The sequence below is a fragment of the Lampris incognitus genome, unplaced genomic scaffold (assembly GCF_029633865.1).
Source record: "Lampris incognitus isolate fLamInc1 unplaced genomic scaffold, fLamInc1.hap2 scaffold_147, whole genome shotgun sequence".
Classification (NCBI taxonomy): Eukaryota; Metazoa; Chordata; class Actinopteri; order Lampriformes; family Lampridae; genus Lampris; species Lampris incognitus.
The window spans coordinates 127,071-150,155 of record NW_026611114.1 but is presented as its reverse complement, the minus strand read 5'-3'; the positions used below and the strand labels follow the sequence as shown (position 1 = coordinate 150,155).

At 44.0% G+C, this 23,085-nt stretch overlaps 2 protein-coding genes across 2 annotated transcripts; one reads left to right on the top strand and one right to left on the bottom strand.

The window, feature by feature from the left end:
• Window positions 1-3,562: 3,562 nt before the first annotated feature.
• On the bottom strand, window positions 3,563-7,790 carry ssna1 (Sjogren syndrome nuclear autoantigen 1). Its single transcript, XM_056301787.1, has 3 exons — window positions 7,547-7,790; window positions 6,016-6,215; window positions 3,563-4,198 (listed from the first exon to the last, which is right to left on the bottom strand). The coding sequence occupies exons 1-3, from the start codon at window positions 7,602-7,604 to the stop codon at window positions 4,139-4,141; spliced, it is 318 nt and encodes a 105-aa protein (XP_056157762.1). The 5' UTR covers window positions 7,605-7,790; the 3' UTR covers window positions 3,563-4,138.
• A 5,384-nt stretch (window positions 7,791-13,174) lies between these two features.
• gfi1b (growth factor independent 1B transcription repressor) lies at window positions 13,175-22,788 on the top strand. The gene is made up of 7 exons (XM_056301788.1): window positions 13,175-13,315; window positions 13,717-13,805; window positions 17,936-18,121; window positions 18,239-18,468; window positions 19,505-19,642; window positions 19,741-19,906; window positions 21,657-22,788. Exons 2-7 carry the CDS (start codon window positions 13,718-13,720, stop codon window positions 21,833-21,835), a joined length of 987 nt encoding a protein of 328 aa, XP_056157763.1. The 5' UTR covers window positions 13,175-13,315; window position 13,717; the 3' UTR covers window positions 21,836-22,788.
• The last annotated feature ends 297 nt before the right edge of the window (window positions 22,789-23,085 follow it).

Sequence of the window (23,085 nt, the reverse complement as noted above, 5' to 3'; positions counted from 1 at the left end):
ACATCCCTCAGAAACATATAATTTACCCTCGCATCGTTAATAGCCAGTCAGCAGCCATGTTTTCTAGTTACTTTTCCAGTCTGGCCAGGCGCCCTCCTCACTTCGCCAACATTAATGACCAAGTTAGTTTGCTTAAAGATTTGTTTACATCTGCTCTTGATTTTTCAGCTCCATATACTTCATATGCAGGGTTGTCCCAGTTATTAGCACAGCCCCTCGGATCAATGAAAACATCCGCCAAAAAAGAATCCCTTCTTTTTTTGAAGGAAGGCCGAAAGCAGATGATGGGGGGGGGGGTCTACTCGTGAAGTTCACCAACACCATATGAGGGAGTTATTATCGAATTTGAATCAAACTATTAAAGATCCGAGAGCTGCTTACTTCTCTGACCTGACTGAGAGAAAGAACACAGAGTAAGAGAGTAAGGAGAAGAGTAAGAACAGAGGAATCCACGAATGCTTTCAAAAGTGAATTACTAACCCATAACTGGAATATATTATACAAAGAAAAAGACGCCGATAAAGCTTACGATTCATTCCTAAACATACTTCAATCCTTATATGACAAAATGTGCCCAATAGAACAATTCAACAGTAAACAGAAAAATAAGCTCTGTAAAGAATTCATAAAGCACAGAAGCGTCGAAGCAGAAATAAAATAGAAAAACATAAAAATGAGCCTAACTGCCATTATAAGGATATGCAAGAAGGAATACTACAATAAAGAATTAGAGACTAACAAAAACAACACCAAAGGTATATGGAATGCGTTGAATAGAATTGTCAGAAACGCATCTAGAAGCCCAAGCTGCCCTCAATACTTTACAGATAATGACAAGACTATAAATAACATGGAAGATGGGGTAAATGGCTCTAACAGATTCTTTGTATATGTGTGCCCAAAATTGGTAGGAAAAAAAAATCACTGACGCACAATCACAGAGGGGAATGGTAGTGATTATGGGTACAGAAATCCAAGTTCCACTTTTCTTGGCGTGGTAGAAGAGGAGGGAATCGGGGACATTGTAAACACATGCAAGAACAAAAAATCTGCTGATTGGAATGATAGTGATATGATAGTAGTTAAGAAAGTAATAGAAGGTATTGCAAACCCACTAACCCACACCTATAACATGTCCTTTCAATCAGGTAAAGTTCCAAGCAAAATGAAAATCACAAAAGTCATACCCCTATATAAAACCCGAGATAGACACCAATTTACAAACTACAGACCGATTTCATTATTGTCACAATTCTCCAAAATATTGGAAAAACTATTTGCTGCTAGACAAATTCATTGAGAAGCACAATCTGCTGACCGATAGCCAGTATGGGTTTCGACCAAACATCCACATCTCTGGTGCTCATTGAATTAATTGAAGAAATAACTAATTGCATAGACCAAAAAAATGTTTGCTGTGGGAATATTTATAGATCTAAAAACAGCCTTTGACACTATTGATCACAACATAGACAAATTGGAAAGGTATGGTATCAGAGGGGTTGTACAGAATTGTCTAAAGCTATTTAAGTAACAGGCGGCAGTTTGTAATGATAGGTGAACATAAACCGCCATGCATAGATATTACTTGTGGTGTACCCCAGGGGTGGGTTTTAGGTCCAAACCTGTTCATTCTGTACTTAAATGATATATGCAAGACACGAAAAAACAGTGAAATTTATTTTATTTGCGGATGACACAAATGTATTTTGTTTAGGTGAGAATTTACAGCAGCTTTTGGAGGGGACCACAATAGAAATGGAAAAATTAAAATGGTGGTTTGACAAAAACAAATTATCCTTAAATCTGGACAAAACAAAGTTTATGTTGTTTGGAAATTGTAAAATAAACACCAGGGTAAAAGTAGTGAGAGACAATGTGCCACTGTAAAAAATAATCTGCTCGTTTAATTTAAGAAAGTAAGGCAGCCTATGACAAGTCCTTTTCTGAGTAATCTCAACTCGCATGTGCAAGACTCAAACGATCAGTGATCACTTCTCCATAGCAGGGGGGGCTACTTAAGAGCCACAGTACAGACAGACAAAGCTGATGAATGTGTTTTATTTCACGAATGTTCATTAAATAAAGCATTCATAAAATAAAACAAGGAGATAATGGAAAAAAGTGAGGAATTATAAGGTGAGGAATACGTGGGTAAACTATTATCTTAATGAATCAATTAACTGTAAAGCGTTTTGAGTGGCTGTTGCAGCTAGACAACTGCTATATAACATGCAATTGATTGAATGGAAAAAACATGTTTGCAGCTAGTGTTCATGAGCCTGCTCAATTTGGATGGAGTCCATCATGTTTAAAAATAGAAGAGCGTTCCCAGAACAGCTTAAAATTGTTGATAAATTGATAGATTGGCATACCACCCCCTCACTGTAAGGTCACAACTTTTCAAAAGTTAAATGTTCTAGCATTTGCTTCATTGCAAGCTTGCAGACTTATTCTTTTTAACTGGAAGTTGAATAAAGCCCCATCATTTTTGCAGTGGTTAAGGTCGGTGCTGTGCTGTCCTGTCTTCCTTTAGAAAAGCTCTGATATAAAATACGTAAAACCCACAAAAACTTCACTTTGACCTGGAGTCCGTGCATGGACTTGATTGAAAGGTTTCCCTTTCACTGAATTTACTTTTTACCTGGTTGTAACTGCAATATTTACACAGATATATGTACATACTGTTGCCTTCAAAAACATAGTTATCATGTGGAATTGGAATAAGAAGTCCCTGCAGTCTTCTTTTTTCTTGAGCCTTGGGGGGGGGGGGATTTCTTCATACATTTTTTTTAAATTTGGTTGTTTGTGTAACTGTACACTTGCTCCAGTGACTTGAAGGTCGGAAAATAAAGATTTCGAAAAAAATAAAAAACAAGATAAAAAATTGTCGATAAAACCAAATTGTAAACGACAGCGCTGCGGCTGAAGCCAGGTGTGAAGCTGCAAGTCTGCTAAAATGACTAACGCCACGGCCGGAAGTGGGAAGTGGGCCAGAGACAAAAACTTCCTTCTTACTAAGTTTTAGTAGGTTAAAAAGACGTATAAAATCAGATTTTAAAAGTTCTGACTGCTGCCATGGAATGTTATTTGTGCCAACACAGAAGAGCTAACTCGTCAGGTCAGGACCCATAGGACCCAGTCTACACCCATCTATAGGCCAAGAGCTAACTCGTCAGGTCAGGACCCATAGGACCCAGTCTACACCCATCTACAGGCCAAGAGCTAACTCGTCAGGTCAGGACCCATTGGACCCAGTCTACACCCATCTATAGGCCAAGAGCTAACTCGTCAGGTCAGGACCCATAGAACCCAGTCTACACCCATCTATAGGCCAAGAGCTAACTCGCCAGGTCAGGACCCATAGGACCCAGTCTACACCCATCTATAGGCCAAGAGCTAACTCGTCAGGTCAGGACCCATAGGACCCAGTCTACACCCATCTATAGGCCAAGAGCTAACTCGTCAGGTCAGGACCCATCGGACCCTGTGTACACCAATCTACAGGCCAAGAGCTAACTCGTCAGGTCAGGACCCATCGGACTCAGTCTACACCCATCTACAGGCCAAGAGCTAACTCGTCAGGTCAGGACCCATCGGACCCAGTCTACACCCATCTATAGGCCAAGAGCTAACTCGTCAGGTCAGGACCCATAGGACCCAGTCTACACCCATCTATAGGCCAAGAGCTAACTCGTCAGGTCAGGACCCATAGGACCCAGTCTACACCCATCTATAGGCCAAGAGCTAACTCGTCAGGTCAGGACCCATAGAACCCAGTCTACAATCATCTACAGGCCAGTGGCCACTCTTTCAAGGATGAGGATGTGCACATCCTTGATAGGGAGGAACGCTGGTTTGAACGGGGAGTCAAATATCCTATATTCCAGGTTCGGTATCAGCGTATCCCTATAAATTGTCTTCACTGATTAATCGGGCAATCAAAACAGTGCCAAGGAGAGGTAATCTAAAATTAGCTTTATTTTAAAAACTCATGACAAAGAATACGCACTATGAAAGTAAAATTGCACTGGCTTGTTCATCCTCAGTGCCTGGGTTGACCGTGAAAATACAAAATGATTATATTAGGGAAGCGTGTGGAGTAATTTGGGGTCTGTTCATTGAACCAGTCCTCTTCTCAGTGTGGCCTTACAAGGTTTTTCACTACCGAGAGGAGACTTTCCGAGCTCTCCAGGATCTAAAAAAAGAGAAAAAAGACAAGATAAAAATCAACAGGTGCCAAAACAAATAACTCTAACCTGAGAGGATTCAAGATTCAACTCAAGATTCAATTTATTGCCATATCAACTTTAGAGTTGATTTGGAATTTGTTTTGGTGTGCTCCAAGGTAACAACAATAAACATAACCACACAATACATATGAGTAGTGTCCACAAAAACATACTCTTTATAATTCAGTTAATGCAACTATATGTCCATGCCCTTATAGTAACAAATTAAAGTGCATGTGCTTATGGAGACTATACTTGTACAAACAGTGAAGAATTTAGGATGTGGATTGTTGCAGGGGAAGTGCTATTTTGGAAGCGAGATGTTCAATGTTGTGTCAGCAAACTAAGTCATTTTTCATTTCAGAGTGTCACTGGAGTATAATGAGTAGAGTAGAGGTGGCAGGACACATCCTTGAGGGGCACCTGTGCTAATGGTCAGTGAGTTTGAAACTCTATTGCTGAATTTGACAACCTGTGTTCTGCCCAGTAAGATGTCCAAGACCCAGAGACGTATAAACTGAGGGAAACCTAGCTGCAAAAGTTTGTTATATAGCCTTGTGGGTATAATTGTATGAAAAGCTGAGCTTTAGTCATGAACAGTACCCAAGCACAGGTGGCAGACACCTCTAGATGCGGAGAGAGATACAGGATCATCCACTTACCTATTGACCCTGTATGCAAACTGACTGGGATCTAGCACAGCACTTGACAGATACATACTATACGCTCAAACATTCTCGTTACATCAGGTGTTAATGCAACGGGTCTGTAGTCATTTAAACTGCTAACAATGGGCTTCTTAGGCACAGGAATTATTACTGCAGATTTAAAGCATGCTGGTACTTTACACTTGTTGATAGACCAATTAGAGATACGAGTCAGAACAGAAGCTAGTTCAGCAGCACACCATTTTAAAGTGGCTGAGGGCATAAGATCAGGGCCTGCAGCTTTCCTGCTGTTCTGATTCCACAGCAGACACCTGACCCCATGCTCTCCACAGTCAGGGGGGCTTCTACTGTAGGCACACTCTGTTGGCGGGTTGAGGACAAATACTATTAAAAAAAAAAAAACAACCCTCCAGTCAAATTTGATGAGGCACCTGCCAATCTACAGACACAGGAGTTCAGCAGTGTGTTGTGAGGGCAATTCATATTTGATGTTTGCTTACTTTTAATCTTTCACCATGACCTTGCATTGCTTGGATGGATGCTTGAAGTCCATGTGTAGTAGAACAAAAGGTGGTCTTATAAAGTGTCTTCTCCGGGTGCACAAAAAGGGCCTATTGTTAATTGTTGACTGTAAGGGAGACTCACTGAGTGTAGCAAGTCTGTACACAGTAAATTGGAGAAGTGGCCTTGGTGGATGAGAGCTGGAAGACATGAGATAAGGAGGGGAAGAACAGACAACTGTCCTGTGAGAGAGACTGTACTGTATTGATCGGCGCACATTCAGGCGCCTGGGCTTGGATGCGTCTGCTCATGAACATATATTAAAATCGTGTGACAACACTGCCAGAGATTTTTGTCTCGTTCCTCATTTCTGTCAGCGTGGAATTCAATAATTGCCACGACAGTGTCTTACAGCTGCACTCCCACTTCTGCCTAATATGATGTGTAACAATCACTGTTGGTGCATTTGTTGTCTTAAATGAGTGAAGCTAGGGGGTGTTTGGTAGCCCTGATTAAGTAGTTGGAGCGAGGGCTCTGGGAGGTTTGTATCAACAGGTTCGTTTGAGTAAAAAATAAAAAATAAAAAAAGTCAGCATACAACCAAATGGACAAACCTTCATATAGGTTGCATTCGCCTCAGCGATGGCTCGATCTAGGGTGGCTTTTTCCTCGGCCCGAGCAGCTATGGTCTCTCTGATGTGTCCTACTTTATCCGTCAAGACACTGATGTTTTGCAGCAAACGAGTCTCCTCTTCTTCTTCTTGCTTGATGATGCGAGCCAGCTCGCGTCGTCTCTCGTGGAGCTCATCAATACCTGACACATACAGTATGCTAATTACAATTAAGTTATAGGGATGTGTTGATTAAGGAAATTAATCACATGCTGGGTACTAGTTAAACATGATGGGTACTAGTTAAACACGCTGAGTACTCGTTAAAAATGTTGGGTACTAGTTAAACATGCTGGGCACTAGTTAAACATGATGGGCACTAGTTAAACAGGCTGGGTACTAGTTAAACATGTTGGGTACTAGTTAAACATGTCGGGTACTAGTTAAACATGTTGGGTACTAGTTAAACAGGTTGGGTACTAGTTAAACATGTTGGGTAGTAGTTAAACAGGCTGGGTACTAGTTAAACATGTTGGGTACTGGTTAAACAGGCTGGGTACTAGTTAAACATGTTGGGTTCTATTTAAACAGGCTGGGTACTAGTTAAACATGCTGGGTACTAGTTAAACATGATGGGTACTAGTTAAACATGTTGGGTACTAGTTAAACAGGCTGGGTACTAGTTAAACATGTTGGGTACTAGTTAAACAGGCTGGGTACTAGTTAAACAGGCTGGGTACTAGTTAAACATGTTGGGTACTAGTTAAACATGCTGGGTACTAGTTAAACATGTTGGGTACTAGTTAAACATGATAGGTACTAGTTAAACATGTTGGGTACTAGTTAAACAGGCTGGGTACTAGTTAAACATGTTGGGTACTAGTTAAACATGCTGGATACTAGTTAAACAGGCTGGGTACTGGTTAAACAGGCTCGGTACTAGTTAAACATGTTGGGTACTAGTTAAACATGCTGGGTACTAGTTAAACATGCTGGGTAATAGTTAAACAGGCTGGATACTAGTTAAACATGTTGGGTACTAGTTAAACAGGTTGGGTACTAGTTAAACATGTTGGGTACTAGTTAAACATGTTGGGTACTAGTTAAACAGGCTGGGTACTAGTTAAACATGTTGGGTACTGGTTAAACATGCTGGGTACTAGTTAAACATGTTGGGTACTAGTTAAACATGTTGGGTACTAGTTAAACATGCTGGATACTAGTTAAACAGGCTGGGTACTGGTTAAACAGGCTCGGTACTAGTTAAACAGGCTGGGTACTAGTTAAACATGTTGGGTACTAGTTAAACAGGCTGGGTACTAGTTAAACAGTGATTTAACAAAAATCAAAACAGTCAGCATCATAAGGTGGCTCATATCTGACGAAGGCCTTGGTCTCAATAGAAAGACATTCTAACCTATTACTTAGCAAGCTACACACACACACACACACACACACACACACACACACACACACTAAATCAAGACAACTGAGCAAATCATGGATGGCTGCTGTCGACAGTCTGACCACTCACAGCTGACCAACTCGTTGTTGCAAGCCTGAAGAGCGGCGCCTTGCTGGGTGACTGACATGTTCGTTATCTTGTGCCGCGCACGAAGCGTTGACACGCTCCGGTCCGAAGAGACCAAGTGGACTTAAAGCAGTTCGCCAAGATTATAATTTAAACAATACCGCTCCCGCGTCGCTCACAGGTCCCCGGCCTCACTCCCAACACACCACAACATTGAATCTATCCGCCACGGCCATAGACGCCTTCCGCCTCCTCTTCTTCTACTGCCTCCGTGTTTATTAGCGGTTGGCAAGCCGGCTTAGAGGCGCGTTATCGCCACCAGCTGGACTGGAGTGTAAAAACAAGAGTTTATGCGAGGGGGGGATCTTCTAGATTCTTTTAGCTAAACCAGTTTCATTTAAAAACTTAATAATTTCACAGTATATTTTCTCCTGACAACTTTAAATACCACTTTTTTTTCTTTTATTTTGAAAGGAAAGCCTCTAGGAGCTTTATATCTATAAAGCTGGAACACTGCTCTACATACCAGCTTCTGACCCAAGAGCTGCCTTATCTGTGCTCAATAGGGCCATATAATAATAATAATAATAATACATTTTATTTGTGGGCGCCTTTCAGAGCACTCAAGGACACCTTACAGCACACAGTTGAAAAAATAAGAATAAATAAACAAACAAACAATTATATTGCTGATTGTATTTGTTTTTATTTTATTTTATTTTTTCTTTTCTCTTTTATTTTTGTTTTTATTATGACTTATTATTTTATCTAAGCGCTTTGAGTGGCTGTTGCAGCTAGAAAAGCACCATGTAAATGCAATCCATCCATCCATCCATCCATCCATCCATCCATCCATCCCTCGGTCGGGTCTTGACGGTAACCCTATATTTGCAAAAGTCTCGCGGGATTTCTAACCTGCTCTCAACCCGATGCTTGCCATGCGCATGTGCGAGAGTGTGCGACAGTTTCGCAAATCCGGGGTTCCCTTCTAGACACGCGCCTCTCCCTCCAGCAGACCGGTAACGTCTCCCATCGGCCTCATTACCGCCCCCCACTGGCATTTTGCTATGGAACGCCTCTCCCATCCAGCCACAACGCGTTATAACGGGAAAATTCACCTGTCCGGAGAGACGAGTCCCCCCTTTACGACAACAGCCCTCCTCTAAACCCTCCCCTCACTCGAACCCAAACACAGATGCTGCCAAGAGAAGCTGCCACACAAACCTTCCACCCTGTTAGGCTTAGAAGGATGTGGTATTGATTTCCAAGTATAACCAGCTCATGATAGTTACTTTTATTTTGATTTTTCCTTATACAAGAGCCACGTGCTTGCGAATCTTCCGTTTATTGTTCAGAGGCGAAGGAAGAAAATATCACTCCACCTGCAAACCCAATAACCACGGGTTTCCACTCTGCAGGGACCCTCGGCATGCCGTCATCCCGTGGAAGTCCTGTATAAGCGACTCTTTAAAGGAGCAGTTATGAAAATGCATGTTGCAATAACATAATTAGGCTACCTCTGTCAGGTGCATTGTAAGGAGGCGTTGCACTATGCAACAACAACAACAACAACAATAACAACAACAGCAAAAACAACAGCAATAAAATAGGCTCCAGCATCCCCGTGACCCTGAGAGCAGGATAAGCGGTTTGGATAATGGGTGGATTGATGGATAATAATAATAATAATAATAATAATAATAATAATAATAATCATAATAACAAGAACTACAGAAGATCGCACTACTTGGAACATCTCATCTCCTATAGCCACCATCCATCTAATAGACTCCTACCTCCTTCTAACCCGAGGCCCAAGGAACGGGCCCGCTTATTATGGTGTATGGTGTATGAAGTTAAAGGAAGTTTGTATAATAATAATGATAATAATAATAATAATAATCCTCTGATATCTGTGGAATAGTTAAGTTATTTAAGAAGTAACCTGCCCTGAGCCTCTCCACGTCCATCTCATCATCAGCCGCTTCTCCGGGATCGGCTCGCGCTGGCAGCAAGCTAAGTAGGGCACTCCAGACGTCCAGCAACGCCCACCAGCAACTCCAGCAACGCCCTCCTCCCTAGCAACGCCCTCCTCCCTAGCAACACCCTCCTCCCCGGCAACGCCCTCCAGCTCCTCCTGGACCCCATCTCTGAACTACTATATAAATTAGCTAAATTAGCATACAATCGTTTGCAGCTCTCATTAATCTGACGATCATTTATTTGCCTTTGGTTGTTCTCCTCCTGTACAGCTGAAATAAAGGACTGTCTGGAGGCCTGTCCAGGGCGTCTCCCCACCTGGCTGCTGGGATAGGCTCCAGCATCCCCGCCACACTGAAAGCAGGATAAGCGGCCTGGATAATGGATGGAAAAAATATGAACGAATTAATAATAATAATAACAATAACAATAATAACAATAATATTAATAACAATAACAATAACAATAACAATAACAATAATAATAATAACAATAATAACAATAATAATAATAATAATAACAATAATAATAATACTAATAATAATAACAATAATAACAATAATAATAATAATAATAATAATAACAATAATAATAATAATAACAATAATAATAATAATAATATGAGGTGTTGAATTTGGCCTTGACGGTCGCTTTGGCAAAACTGACATGTAAATAGCTATAATAGATTATTCATACCTGAGTGATTTTAACTTTCAGCCAATGGAAATCAAAGCTTTATTTTTTTAACCCTTATCCACGTTTGTTTTGAATGTTTTTAATGGCACATGTTTAATGTGACAGATGCCTTCCGTGTCATATATATATATATATATATATATGGCTGAAGAACGTGCACCTGACTCATTTACATATCTATTTATTTTCGTTCGAATTAGCCTAATTGAAATGATTTAAAGAGCTCAGAATGGACGCAGCGTTTCTCAGTGAGATGCGGATGAGGCCCACGTGGTCAACAATATTCAAACCTTGGCAAGTGTTAACTCTCATTTCCTTCGTCTCTATCTAATTTGTTCTCTGTATTGAAACGGGAACAAAATGCGAGATTATCACAAAATGTCCAGACTAATCCTGGCAGGTTGCCAAAGTCACCTTTCAATTAACAATTAGTCGTTTTAGAAATGGGTTCAATTATTTTCAAATATCCGTTAATTCTGCTTTATCTTGGGTCAACCTGGGACCGCGTATTGCCCAGTTGTTGTTGTTGTTGTTGTTGTTGTTGTTGTTGTTGTTGTTTTAAGCTGTTAGTTTGACTCCGCTATGCAAAGTGTTGTGTTTTCGGGAGAAGGCGGAAGGTTTTAGAAATGGACTTGTCTTTAAAATCCGGTCGATTTTCGACAAACTTTACTCCACAAGGTGTTCAGTTCTCATTCCGTGTTTTCTCTCTTTATCTATCTATCTATCTATCTATCTATCTATCTATCTATCTATCTATCTATCTATCTATCTATCTATCTATCTATCTATCTATCTATCTATCTATCTATCTATCTATCTATCTATCTATCTATCTATCTATCTATCTATCTATCTATCTATCTATCTATCTATCTATCTATCTATCTATCTATCTGTTTATCAGACACCCCCATCTGGAGGGTTTGTAAAGATGCCGGAAGTCTATGGCGCAGTGGGTCGTCGCGTGGTGATGGTTTAGACCCTTAAAGCAGTAAATTAAACACCAGAGTGTCGGTGCACGCTGCTCATCTGACTTCTCGTTGTATCGCAGAAATAATTCGATCGAAATAAATTGTGTCTCGTGCTGTCAGATAAAAAAACAAAACAATTTTTTGTCCGCGGTCAATAAAGCATAAATAAGTTAATTAATTAATTAATTAATTGGTTAAAGGTGAGCAGCAGTTAGGCTACCGTTGTGATGAGTGGGCCCTCAGGTAGTAATGCTACCTGTGATGACTTAACACGACATAAGACCATGAGCACTTTATGCTCGTGCAAGCTCGATTTCTGCTGAACAGGCACGAGACAGTGGAAAACTTGGCTCTTTGTGTATCAATTGATACACACACACACACACACACACACACACACACACACACACACACACACACACACACACACACACACACACACACACATCATCATCATCATCATCATCATCGGTGGTCGTTCGGGGTCACTGTAAAATCTAATAGATTTGTGTCAAGTTACGTGAAATGATCTCACATAAAATCGTTTCACATAACTCGACACAATTAAGTTCATGTACTTACTTTTCCCAAGTGTAACGGGTTTCCTGTTTTCCTTTTTTTAAAGTGGACTTAACTTGGACACTTTAGTGTGGCCGGGTCACCTGACCTACAGGTCTTTGGACTGTGGGAGGAACCGGACCCCCGGAGGAAACCCACACAGACACGGGGAGAACATGCAAACCCCACACAAAGGAATTAATAACATATTAATATTAATATGAATTAATATTAAATCAATTATAAAATAATTGTTTTTAAAACGAAATCGTCAAATAAAATCAATTAATCAACGAAAAAAAATCAATAAATAACCTTCGTTAAGCCCCCAGCCCCGCGCAATATCTGAAAGTGACCGCACGATGACGCTACGTTACCGCTCTTGTCCTCTAGGTGGCAGCCTCGCCCCCCCGTCTGGGTTTTTACGTGTTTTGACATAACGGCGTACTCTTACACGTCGCTTATCCAGGTTTTGCGTTTTCCTTTAACTTCAGGGTAGTTTGACTTGGCTGGGTCAGGATCAGGCCCACGGTTTCCAGATTTCCGGTACCGGGCCTGCGGTACCGGGCCTGCGGTACCGGGCCTGTGAGGAAGGGCGGCTGAAGTGAATCTGCCCGACACTAGCTGATATTAATCGCAGGGTATAGTGTAAACAAGAGTGAGTCCACAGTGCTGAGCCTCCGGACTGGTTAGGCGTGTGTGTCTATGGAGGTGCTGCAGCCTGCAAGCTGTCGGTGTTTTGGTTGCGTATTTAAATCTTACATGCAACACAACCTCCCTTAGCGCCTTACTGCCTCCACCAGGACGCCTGCAAATCCTGTAAATCAAACACTACTACAGCTTGTGCTGCTTTTTTAAAAAAAAATTTAGATTGATGGTGTGTGTGTGTGTGTGTGCGTGTGTGTGTGTGTGTGTGTGTTTCTAATGCGTGACGTCCTCCTAAGATATATTTTTTTAATAATTGAGATATCTGCAAAAGTAAAATAAAGGTCATGTAGAGAGGCTGGAAACTTAGTTTGTTTCGTGATCTCTCGCTCTTCCGTTGCCTAACATCAGGACGTCTCTCCCCCCCCTCTCCCCCCCCCTCTCTCTCTTTGAATCAATCTGGGGTTCTGTGATGGAAGATGTGTTTAATATTGTAAAAAAACGTGTAATTGTACATTGTTAAAAATTGGTTCTTGTTAAATAAAGAACAGCTTTATATTCAGTTCCCTCTCTCTATCGCGCGCGCGCGCGCGGGCGCGCGCGCTCCCTCCGCGGCCTGAATCATTCTAACTGTTCAAAGGCACGGGGACCGGTTTCCTATGCAAATTTCCACCTGCTGCTCGGCCCTCTGATTGGCCGAACCCACCGTCAGATTCCAACGCACATTTATCTGATTGAAAATCAGGGAGGGGGGTGAGAGAGAGCGAGAGAGAGAGAGAGCGAGAGAGCGCGCGCGCGAGAGAGCGAGAGAGAGAGGTGCGAAAGTTTGCAGAGGTTTTTTTTGTTGTCTCCGAATTTCAGGAATAAGATTTTCTTGGACAGACCCCGAAAGTGTTCCGCTTGTTACGAGGGTCGACGCAGGGTAATTAATAACTCCCATTTCTAATCCTCGCGTTTTATCGAATTACTGCCGAGTGTCTCGTGAACGGTGTGTTGAGTGCGAGGCATCTTTCGTTCTATATCAACGCCGGCCTGCAGCGTGACGGGCCTCTCATTTCTCTGGTCGTCTTAAAATGGGTCGTAGAACCATATTTTCAATGTTAGCACGACACCACTGTCATTTATTAACTAGACATTTTTTATTAGAAGTTACGAACTTTTATAAGGATCTGTCTTAATTTGTAAAATTTGTAATTTAAGAGTCTGCTTGAATTATAAAAAAACAAAACAACCCCCCCCCCCAAAAAAACCTCAAAGCAGCAGTTTAATAACAGCATCTGTGGTGTCACTGCAAAAGGGGGATTTCTTTCGTTGTTGTTGTAGGATGCCGAGGTCTTTTCTGGTGAAAAACAAAAGGTGCGCCTCCTACAATGTGCACCGGACTCATCTGGACGACCCGGAGGACCAGACAGGTGAGAGAGGAGTGTTGGGTGGGCCACGAGCGGGTTTTATATATAAATATATATATATATATATATTATTTTTATTTACAATAATTCACGTTTACTGCACCACGTGGCTAAATAAACGACATATTCAACGTTTCAATGCACAATCAGGGACAATCCGTGGTTTTAAGGTGCGCAAGTCCTCTCTCATCCCTGTGTGTGCGGAAAAAACGCGTATCTCCGCTTAAAGACCGGGTGAGCAGTGTTTTTGTGACGTCACTGGGCGAAAAGTTTACGGTAACATTTCAGCACGTTGTAACTCAAGTGGTCTGAGAGAAAACTGGACTCCTGCGCAACCTCTCGGCGGTGCATTCGGGCATTTTTTAAAATTTTAAATCCAGGCCAAGAGGCGGAAGATTTTAGACCAGGGGTGGGCAATCTCGTCCAGACAGGACCGGTGTGGGTGAGGGGTTTTGTTCCAGCCAAGCAATTTACACACCCGTGTCTCCTAATCAAGTCCCCTAGCAAAGAGTCTGCTGGTTGATGAGTGGGACCAGGTGTGTAACCGCTTGGTTGGACCAACAACCTTCACATACGATTGGCCACCCCTGTTTTAGCCAATCACAGGCCAGTTCAGAGAGAGGGGCATGTATGTGAGCCTTTTCCATAGGAAGAATGTCTTCTGTGCTAACGAAAGGCACGGATTCATTATGAAACCACGTAACACGGAATGGAAACTGACGACCCTGCGAGACTGTCCCGCGCCAGAAAAAACGACCCCATAGGTCGTTTGCACAAGCAGCTTATTACGACCTACAGTTACGTTTTAAGATACTTCCTCGTGGATTATAACGCCTCACTTTCCCTGTAACAACAAGCGATCTCCTTCCGTAAACTATCGCGAGAACGAATATTAATTAAAGCGAAGTGTCATGTCACATGGCGGTTATAATGTCCACGCTAGCTGACTTGCTAGTGTAAACTACTAATAAGACACGTTAGCCCCTAGCTAACGGGTCTGACCCTTTAGCCGAGCGGTTAGCGATGTCGCCTTGTGGTGCAGGACACCCCGTATCGAATCCCGCACCGGGCAAGAAAATAACCGGTTACACGAGCTTTTAGCTAACGTTAAGTTAGCTCTTACAATGTTATTCATAGGTAAACATGCTGCCAATAGCAATCTTAGATACTATACTGGACGGTGAAACGACACAAAAACACACTGACTACATACTCTACTGTCCTCAAAGTGTTTTAAAAACCCACAATGCACCGAGGCGAAAAGTATCCGTGGCATGTCTCCTGCCGCCGGTAGGGGCGCTAAGTTAGGAAACGCTCCTGTGCGTCATATTAGAGGACAAACGACCTATGCGGTCGTATGGGTTGGAGGACTTGTTGGACACTGCATGGTTTTGGTAAGTGACGAAACGAATGCGACAAACAGTTCTGTCTGTCCGCGAACGATCGAGCAACCTTTGCTTTCGTGCACAGAATGTCTCCTGTAACTGTGGAGTCCCGGAATATACTGTGCTAAATCCCTTTAGCTCACACCAAACTGTGGCGAGATGGTGTGAAAGAAGGAGGCGAGAGGCAGAGATCTCATTTTAATGGCAGCTCCCACATGAGGAGTCAGTTGTCCTCAAGGATCCCATCACCCAATACATAGTCCTTCAAATGTCCAGAAAACCATCGCTGACAAACAGGCCACCTGGGGCTCACAGGAATCGCAACTGGGGCATAGACACGCTGATCGGTGCATGGGGTGCTACGGTCACCCCCGACCCCAACAACAGGCGGAGCAAGGGGGCGGTATGGGGAGAGTCTGTCCTGGTGCAGCACCACCATGCACCATGCATGCACCACCTCAGACAGCCGGCCCGCGACATGGCTGCGAAGTTTGGGGGAATCCCCTTCTTGAGAATACACCCATACCTTGTCCCCTCGCATGACGGCGTGTCATAGGCCCTCTTCTGCCGCACTCTGGAGTTGGCCTGGGCCCTGCAGGTGTAGTTGTGGACCACATGCAAGTGATCTCCCAGTCTCCGGAGGTCATCCATTTCTTTTCCCCCAGCAATCTCACGCTCAGGTAGGGCCCTGAACACAAAAGTCCACCGGTGTCCAGAACTCCCGCCCAAATATGAGGGCAGCAGGCATGCACTGGATGGACTCCTGCACAGCAGTCTGGTAGGACCACAGGACCAGGGGCAGGTAGTGGCTCCAGTCCCACTGATGTTGGCTGGTGAAGATGGAAAGCTTGGTCACCAGGGTGCAGTTGAACTGCTTCACCAGCCCGTCACTTTGAGGATGGAATGGTGTCGTCCTTGTCTTTTTCACCCCCAGCCACTGGCAGACCTCACCGAAGACTTAGGATCTGGCCCCGCTCCTCTTGCTGCTGGCAAGTGGCACTCCAATAATGCACAGGGGTGCCAGGAGAGCATGTCAGCATTGCCATGATGTTGCCCCCCCCCCCCGTCTGCTGGATTTCAAAGTCATACCTTTGAAGGACCTCCAGGCCAATTGTGTCTGTAGGAACGCCCGACCATGCCGGACGCAACACGGGGATTTGAACCAGGATCCCCATGTTGGTATGCAGCCAAATGGTCTGCTATGCTACCTGGACATCCCCAGATTATTTTTAAAATTACATTTACAGTGAGTGCCATCAGTTTTACCATTGTAGGCCCATACCAACATGTTTTCAGCTCAAAAATGTTAAAGCTTTTCCGTCCCTTTAAGCAATTTTGTGACATGGTTTGATAGTTCTTAAAGCAAACAAGCTGCAGTTGGCCGAAGCTAGCTGCCTCGTGTTAGCACTGGCTGACACATCTAGCGCTAGCTAGACAGCCAAACTGTGTTCCCACTGAACCCCAACACGTTTGTGTGCATGGGGTTTTCTTTCAGCATAGCAATGTCTTTCTGCTGGGGAGAGTTATATGTGCTTGATGTGAGGAGGCAGGGAAGCCGAAGCTAAGTTGGGACGATGAGGATGAGAGGGAAGTTGCCATATTAGGGGGCATGTTAGACCTGCGGTAAAGATGTTGGAAAAGTTGACTCTTCACATAATCAGTAAACCAAAGTTTATCCTGATTGATTTTTTTAGCTATTCTTATTTATGTGTGACGTTTACATTTGTACCATGATTCCTATTTGCATGTGATGATTTTAATGATTGATCCTGGATGCTTATTGACTGATGGTTGATAATTAATATCTCAAGGCGAAGTTTATATTGATAATTCTTAACATGATTCGTACCACTTAAGTGATGTTTATTGATTGATTGGTAATGATTGATAGCTGATGTTTATATTGACTGATTCTATTTTTGGGTTATGAGTGATTATTGATAAGAATCATATTTAAATGTGCCATTTTAACTGCCGAGTCTTGCTATCAAAAGGACAAAATCTTTAAGGAAACCTCTAGATCTGTATATAATTCAAAGCATAGGTTTTTACTCTGCCCGGTTCAATGAGGAATATGAAACTGAGTGTAGATACGGTGACATTTTACAGTATTTATGTCAATAGATTGTCTCAGAACAAACATTCAGTCATGTGGCAAACTTGTATCGAGCATTCCATTCCAGAGCAACACAATTTGCAGAAAGCTTAGGCCTACCTCTTTTCTTTGGATGATAGAAAAACCATCATATTTGCAATGTTAATCAATGTATTTTTGAATGCACCTAATTGTCACCACTTTGATGCTCGAATGGCGCACAGTGATGGATAGCCATTCTGTTGTAACAAGGTGCAGTTTTGACAGAGAGTTTGTATACCTATGCTTTTAAAATCAGCAAGAAAGTGCTTTTTTCCCCCTATATAAATCAAGTCACCAAAATATGTAAATGTCCAATCTTGGCTAGTGGCCTACCTGTAGACACTTGCCGTTGAGTCACAAGCCTAATTTTATAGAAAGGGTAATCGCTTTTCTTAAATAGCTGTCTTGTGTATAATCAAGGGTTTTTAACAAATACACACTGAAGCACTTTAGTCTACAACCCGCCTGAACAAAAAGCGGCAAGGCTGGTCGAACTGCACAATTACGCTGAGCATTCTGCAAGACAGTAAGGATATTTCAGATGACATGACGTTAAGTTTGATGATGTTGGACCCAAAAAAAAGTGTATAATTTGGCTCTGTTCTAATTAGCAGAGTTCCTGTCCAAAGTACAGAGCCCAGGCTGTCCAGAAAGGCCCCAGTCAGTGGGCCTTTCTTGCCCAGCTTCCCACCAGGACCACTGTTCTTTAGGCGAAGAGGAGCCCACATGCCCCTTACCTAGTCTGCCAGAGCCAGCCCAACCACCTATGACCCCCACGCAACCCTACTACATACCCGGTGAGTGGCAAATACTACAGGCCCTTACTCCGCGTAGGTTTTACTGTAGGGCTTGCTCTACAAAGCGTCATTGCGCTGCAGAACGAATGAAACTGTGCTGCCTGTCTGAATTTCCAGCGCCTCCTGTGACAGAATTCCCGACCTACTATAAGTGTGCGGAGCCCTTGAACGCGATGCCTTCGGCCTATCAGCACCATCCGATGGCTTTTAGGCCGACTGTGCTGCAGCATGCCCGCAGTCTGTATGGCGCTCACGTCAGCCACGCGCCTCAACCTCAGCAGCCTCTGGACTGCAGCGCCAACTATTCCCCCACCTCCAACACCTACCACTGTATCACCTGTGACAAGGTACTTACCAATTTATCTGTTAACTAAAGGTATTTTCCACAATATCGCCTGTAGCTGGGTACATTATGTGTACCCCTGCTCTCATGACTGAAGACCTCTAAGTGCTGTATGTCCTTCACTTCCCCTGCCTACTGGTGAAATACCTGTTAGCGCAATCTCTGTGATTTGTCATCCTGGTTACTTTATGTATTTTCCGTTATATCCCATCTCTTCTCTCATTACATGTACATCATATCCGCATATCGGTATATTCTTCCAACTTATTATGGGAATTTTGCAGGCTCCAAATCCATTGAGACAGATTATTATTATATGCAAATGTGTATCGTGATTCAGCCGATCCCTGTAAGGCTTACCTTGCTAATTACTTAACACGCTCAGTTATTTCTACCAACTGCTGTTGTGTTACTCATCAACCATGCCACTCCATAATAGCCGAATACCTGCAGAAACAAGCACACGACAGCACTAGGCCGTAGCTTGGTCATGTGATTCAACAGCATGTGGATAATCAAAACAATAGCCTTGGGCATCCGGGTAGCGTGGCGGTCTATTCCGTTGCCTACCATCATGGGGATCGGCGGTTCGAATCCCCGTGTTACCTCCGGCTTGGTCGGGCATCCCTACAGACACAACTGGCCGTGTCTGCGGGTGGCCGGATGTGTGTCCTGGTCGCTGCACTAGCGCCTCCTCTGGTCGGTCGGGGCACCTGTTCAGGGGGGGAGGAGGAACTGGGGGGAATAGCGTGATCCTCTCACGTGCTGCGTCCCCCTGGTGAAACTCCTCACTGTCAGGTGAAGAGAAGCGGCTGGCGACTCCACATGTATGGGAGGAGGCATGTGGTAGTGTGCAGCCCTCCTCGGATCGGCAGAGGGGGTGGAGCAGCGACCGGGACGGCTCGGAGAGTGGGGTAATTGGCCAGGTGTAAATGGGGGGAAAAGGGGGAAAAGAATCTGCCCCCCCCCCCAAAAAAAACCCAATAGCCTTGCCATCTTTATGCATTGACTCGGTGACTCATTGAGTTATTCTATCCTAGGAGTTCTCGACCCCTCATGGACTCGAAGTGCACGTGAGGAGATCGCACAGCGGGACACGGCCCTTTGGCTGTAGCATTTGTCGGAAAACCTTCGGCCACACTGTCAGTCTGGAGCAACACATGAACGTCCACTCCCAAGTACAGCAACCCCTCACAGCACCGCCGCCACGTGACTTACTGCAAACAGACGCGTCGAAAAGCGCCGTAATAGAAATTATGCTTTTGCCTTTGCACAGGAAAAGAGTTTCGAGTGCAAGTTGTGCGGGAAGACCTTCAAGCGCTCTTCCACCCTCTCGACACACCTGCTCATCCACTCGGACACAAGGCCGTACCCCTGCCAGTTCTGTGGCAAGAGGTTCCATCAGAAATCGGATATGAAGAAACACACCTACATTCATACAGGTGAGTCGTGGCACAGACAGCGTCCCTCCACTAATCCAAGGCTTCACATCTGTACGCTTGACAGCTGCATTTTACCATACCAGAGGAGCTCTTGGTAGTAACTAACCAGGCGCGGATCTACGGGGTGGCAGCTGCCACCTCTGGGACACAGTCTTGCCACCCCTGTTGCCACCCCATTTATAAATCAGATGATATGTTTTTAAAGTATATTTTATGTACATGCACGGTGAGGGTCAATGAGACCCACACCAAACTCATCTCAAACAGTAGAGAACAAAATACATTCGATGAAATCCGAGTTTTGAATAATAATACGTTTAGAATAATGTCCATTGCCCCCCCTCCTTGAACCTCATGCCACCCCTTTGCCACCCCAGGAAAAAAAATCTCTAGATCCGCCACTGTAACTAACCAACCTGCAGATCAGGGGTTTTCTACACTGTAAAACATTATCGGCTGGGTTAACTTCGAAAAGCAAGGCACCCTATTACAAGCCCTTTCCCGAGTAATCCAGATTACTTACTTGTAATAGGTTGCCTTTTTTAAGCTAGCCCTTTCCCGAGTAATCCAGATTACTTACTTGTAATAGGTTGCCTTTTTTAAGCTAGCCCTTTTCCGAGTAATCTAGTGTAAACTACTAATAAGACACGTTAGCCCCCTAGCTAACGGGTCTGACCCTTTAGCCGAGCGGTTAGCGATGTCGCCTTGTGGTGCAGGTCGAATCCCGCACCGGGCGAGAAAATAACCGGTCACACTAGGTCACTTACTTGTAATAGGTTGCCTTGCTTTTTTAAAGCTAAACCAGCGATCATTTTTTACAGTGTAACACTTTTTTTTTTCCGTCTAGCCCTATTTGACGCCCTTTGCTTTACTCTTCTGCTTTCCAGGCGCGCCAAAGGGCGTCCGCCATTTTGAGGGAAACATAACCGCTGATAAATCTGAAAAAAGAAAATTAAACAAATGTGCTGTCGATTTGCATATCTAGTTTTCCTGCTTCGCGGCGGCCTCCATAAAAGGAACCCTGTACAGTCGTCCTGTGTTTTCAGTGGATGTTTGATAAATCTGAACAATGGCACGATTCTCTGACCGAGGGCGTTAATACTGATCTAATCTTGATGGCACAGACACTCCGCGCCATGTTTTCCCTCACGCAGCATGTTTGCAGAATCTTTTTTTTCCCCTTTTCCTGAAGCAGCGGAGAGGATGCCACATGTCTGTCATGAGAGGAAGAGTGAGCCATCAAAAAAAAAAAAACTCCCCTTTTTCTCCCCAATTGCACCAATCACCCCACTCTTCCGAGCCGTCCCGGTCGCTGTTCCACCCCCCCCCCCCCCCTGCTGATCCGGGGAGGGCTGCAGACTACCACATGCCTCCTCCCATACATGTGGAGCCGCCAGCCGCTTCTTTTCACCTGACAGTGAGGAGTTTCACCGGGGGGGCGTAGCGCGTGGGAGGACCACGCTATTCCCCCCAGTCCCCCCCCCCAAACAGGTGCCCCGACCGACCAGAGGAGGCGCTAGTGCAGGACACATAACCACATCGCAGACACGGCCAATGTGTCTGTAGGGACGCCCGACCAAGCCGGAGGTAACACGGGGATTCGAACCGCCGATCCCCATGTTGGTAGGCAACGGAATAGACTGCCACGCTACCCCAGACGCCCTATCGGATGTTCATCTAAGATTTGGCCGTGTGTCGAAGTGAGTAGATTGATTAATTTGGGGGGGGATTTCTGTGTTTGGTGTTGTAGGTGAGAAGCCCCATAAATGCCAGGCATGCGGTAAGGCCTTTAGCCAGAGCTCCAACCTCATCACCCACAGCAGAAAGCACACAGGCTTCAAACCCTTCGGCTGCGAGATTTGCGGCAAGGGATTTCAGCGCAAGGTGGACCTCCGCCGGCACCACGAGAGCCAGCATAACTTGAAGTGAGACGAAATGTTGTGCTGAGCTAGCAAACAGATTTTTTTTTTCGTGGTACGGCTACGATATACGTAGCAAGGATATGAAAAATGTGAAATCTTTAAGTGGAGACAAATGCACTCAAGCAAAAAGCTACTTTGTACAGGATTTTTGTTGTTGTTGTTGTTGTTGCCAGTTTTCAATGTTTTGAATTGTGTTGCCTCAGCCAGTGAATTTATGAAGTAATTTACACATTTCTTGACATCAGTTGATGAGAGAAGCGTCAACATCGCCTAGGCAATGAATTGTACATAACAAAGGTTTGTTTTTTCATATATGAAACAAAATGTCATGTACTGATACATGTTTAAATGGAGGCAATGTTGAATTGCACTCGAGCAAAAGGCTAGCATGTGCAACAAAGTTTGTTTTTGCTGTTTTCAGAGATGGGCACAAATACATCAGAAAGTATATTGTTACAAATTACAAACACTTGCTCATCAAATGTACCAATAAATCAAATGTATACAAACTGATATATATATATCACATTCTAGAAATTTAGCAGCCTCAGTATGGGTCTGACCTTAACCCCCCTACATTCAAAAGATAAGCCCGCTAGTTCCCCCACATCAGAGATTTGCAAGTGGCCAGTCAGGGTATCTTGGAGGTGGGAGGCTGCTAATTCAGGGGTGCATGCTGGTCGGTTTCTGTCAGTCAAAGCGGCCATTGACAGACTGACTGAGTGAACAGCCAGGTGAAATGCAGCTGGGGGAAGTGAACAGTTAGGCCACAGTGATGCACTAGTTCTTTCAGAAGACAGTAAGATGGGGCATTTAGCAGATGCCTTTTTCAAGAGGGGGTAAATATATAAGTGCAGGGGAGTAAGTTCATTTCTGAGATCTCCAACTTCACAAGCAACCAACTGAACGAGGGGAAAAGACACATAACAGTCCCATTACAGCAGAGTATGATACAGCACAAAACAGTAGAAGAGAAAGAGAAGCACCCCCTTCCCTTCCCTTCCCCCCAGTGCCAACGATCTAAAAAAAAGGGTATACTCCATTGTGTACCCCCTAACACTGCAGTCCTTCCATTTCCACTTTAGTTGTCTTTCAGCACAACTAATGTCTCCATCAGTTCAGCTGTTAATCGCCTTCTGCGAGGGTGGCGAACCAGCCTGCAAAGGAGAAGAGAAGCTCAACTGGTGCCGACGATGGCGAAGTGGTGTTGAATCTCACAAAGAGTAGCTTGATCAGTGGATATGAATCCAGTGAGGC

Coding starts and splice junctions, on each gene's coding strand:
- ssna1 (XM_056301787.1), bottom strand. CDS start 7,604: ATGTCAGTCACCCAGCAAGGCGCCGCTCTTCAGGCTTGCAACAACGAG. Junction 6,216..7,546: donor CAACAACGAGTTGGTCAGCT/GTGAGTGGTCAG, acceptor TGTATGTGTCAG/GTATTGATGAGCTCCACGAG. Junction 4,199..6,015: donor CGAATGCAACCTATATGAAG/GTTTGTCCATTT, acceptor CTCTTTTTTTAG/ATCCTGGAGAGCTCGGAAAG.
- gfi1b (XM_056301788.1), top strand. CDS start 13,718: ATGCCGAGGTCTTTTCTGGTGAAAAACAAAAGGTGCGCCTCCTACAAT. Junction 19,643..19,740: donor ACATGAACGTCCACTCCCAA/GTACAGCAACCC, acceptor GCCTTTGCACAG/GAAAAGAGTTTCGAGTGCAA. Junction 19,907..21,656: donor ACACACCTACATTCATACAG/GTGAGTCGTGGC, acceptor TTGGTGTTGTAG/GTGAGAAGCCCCATAAATGC.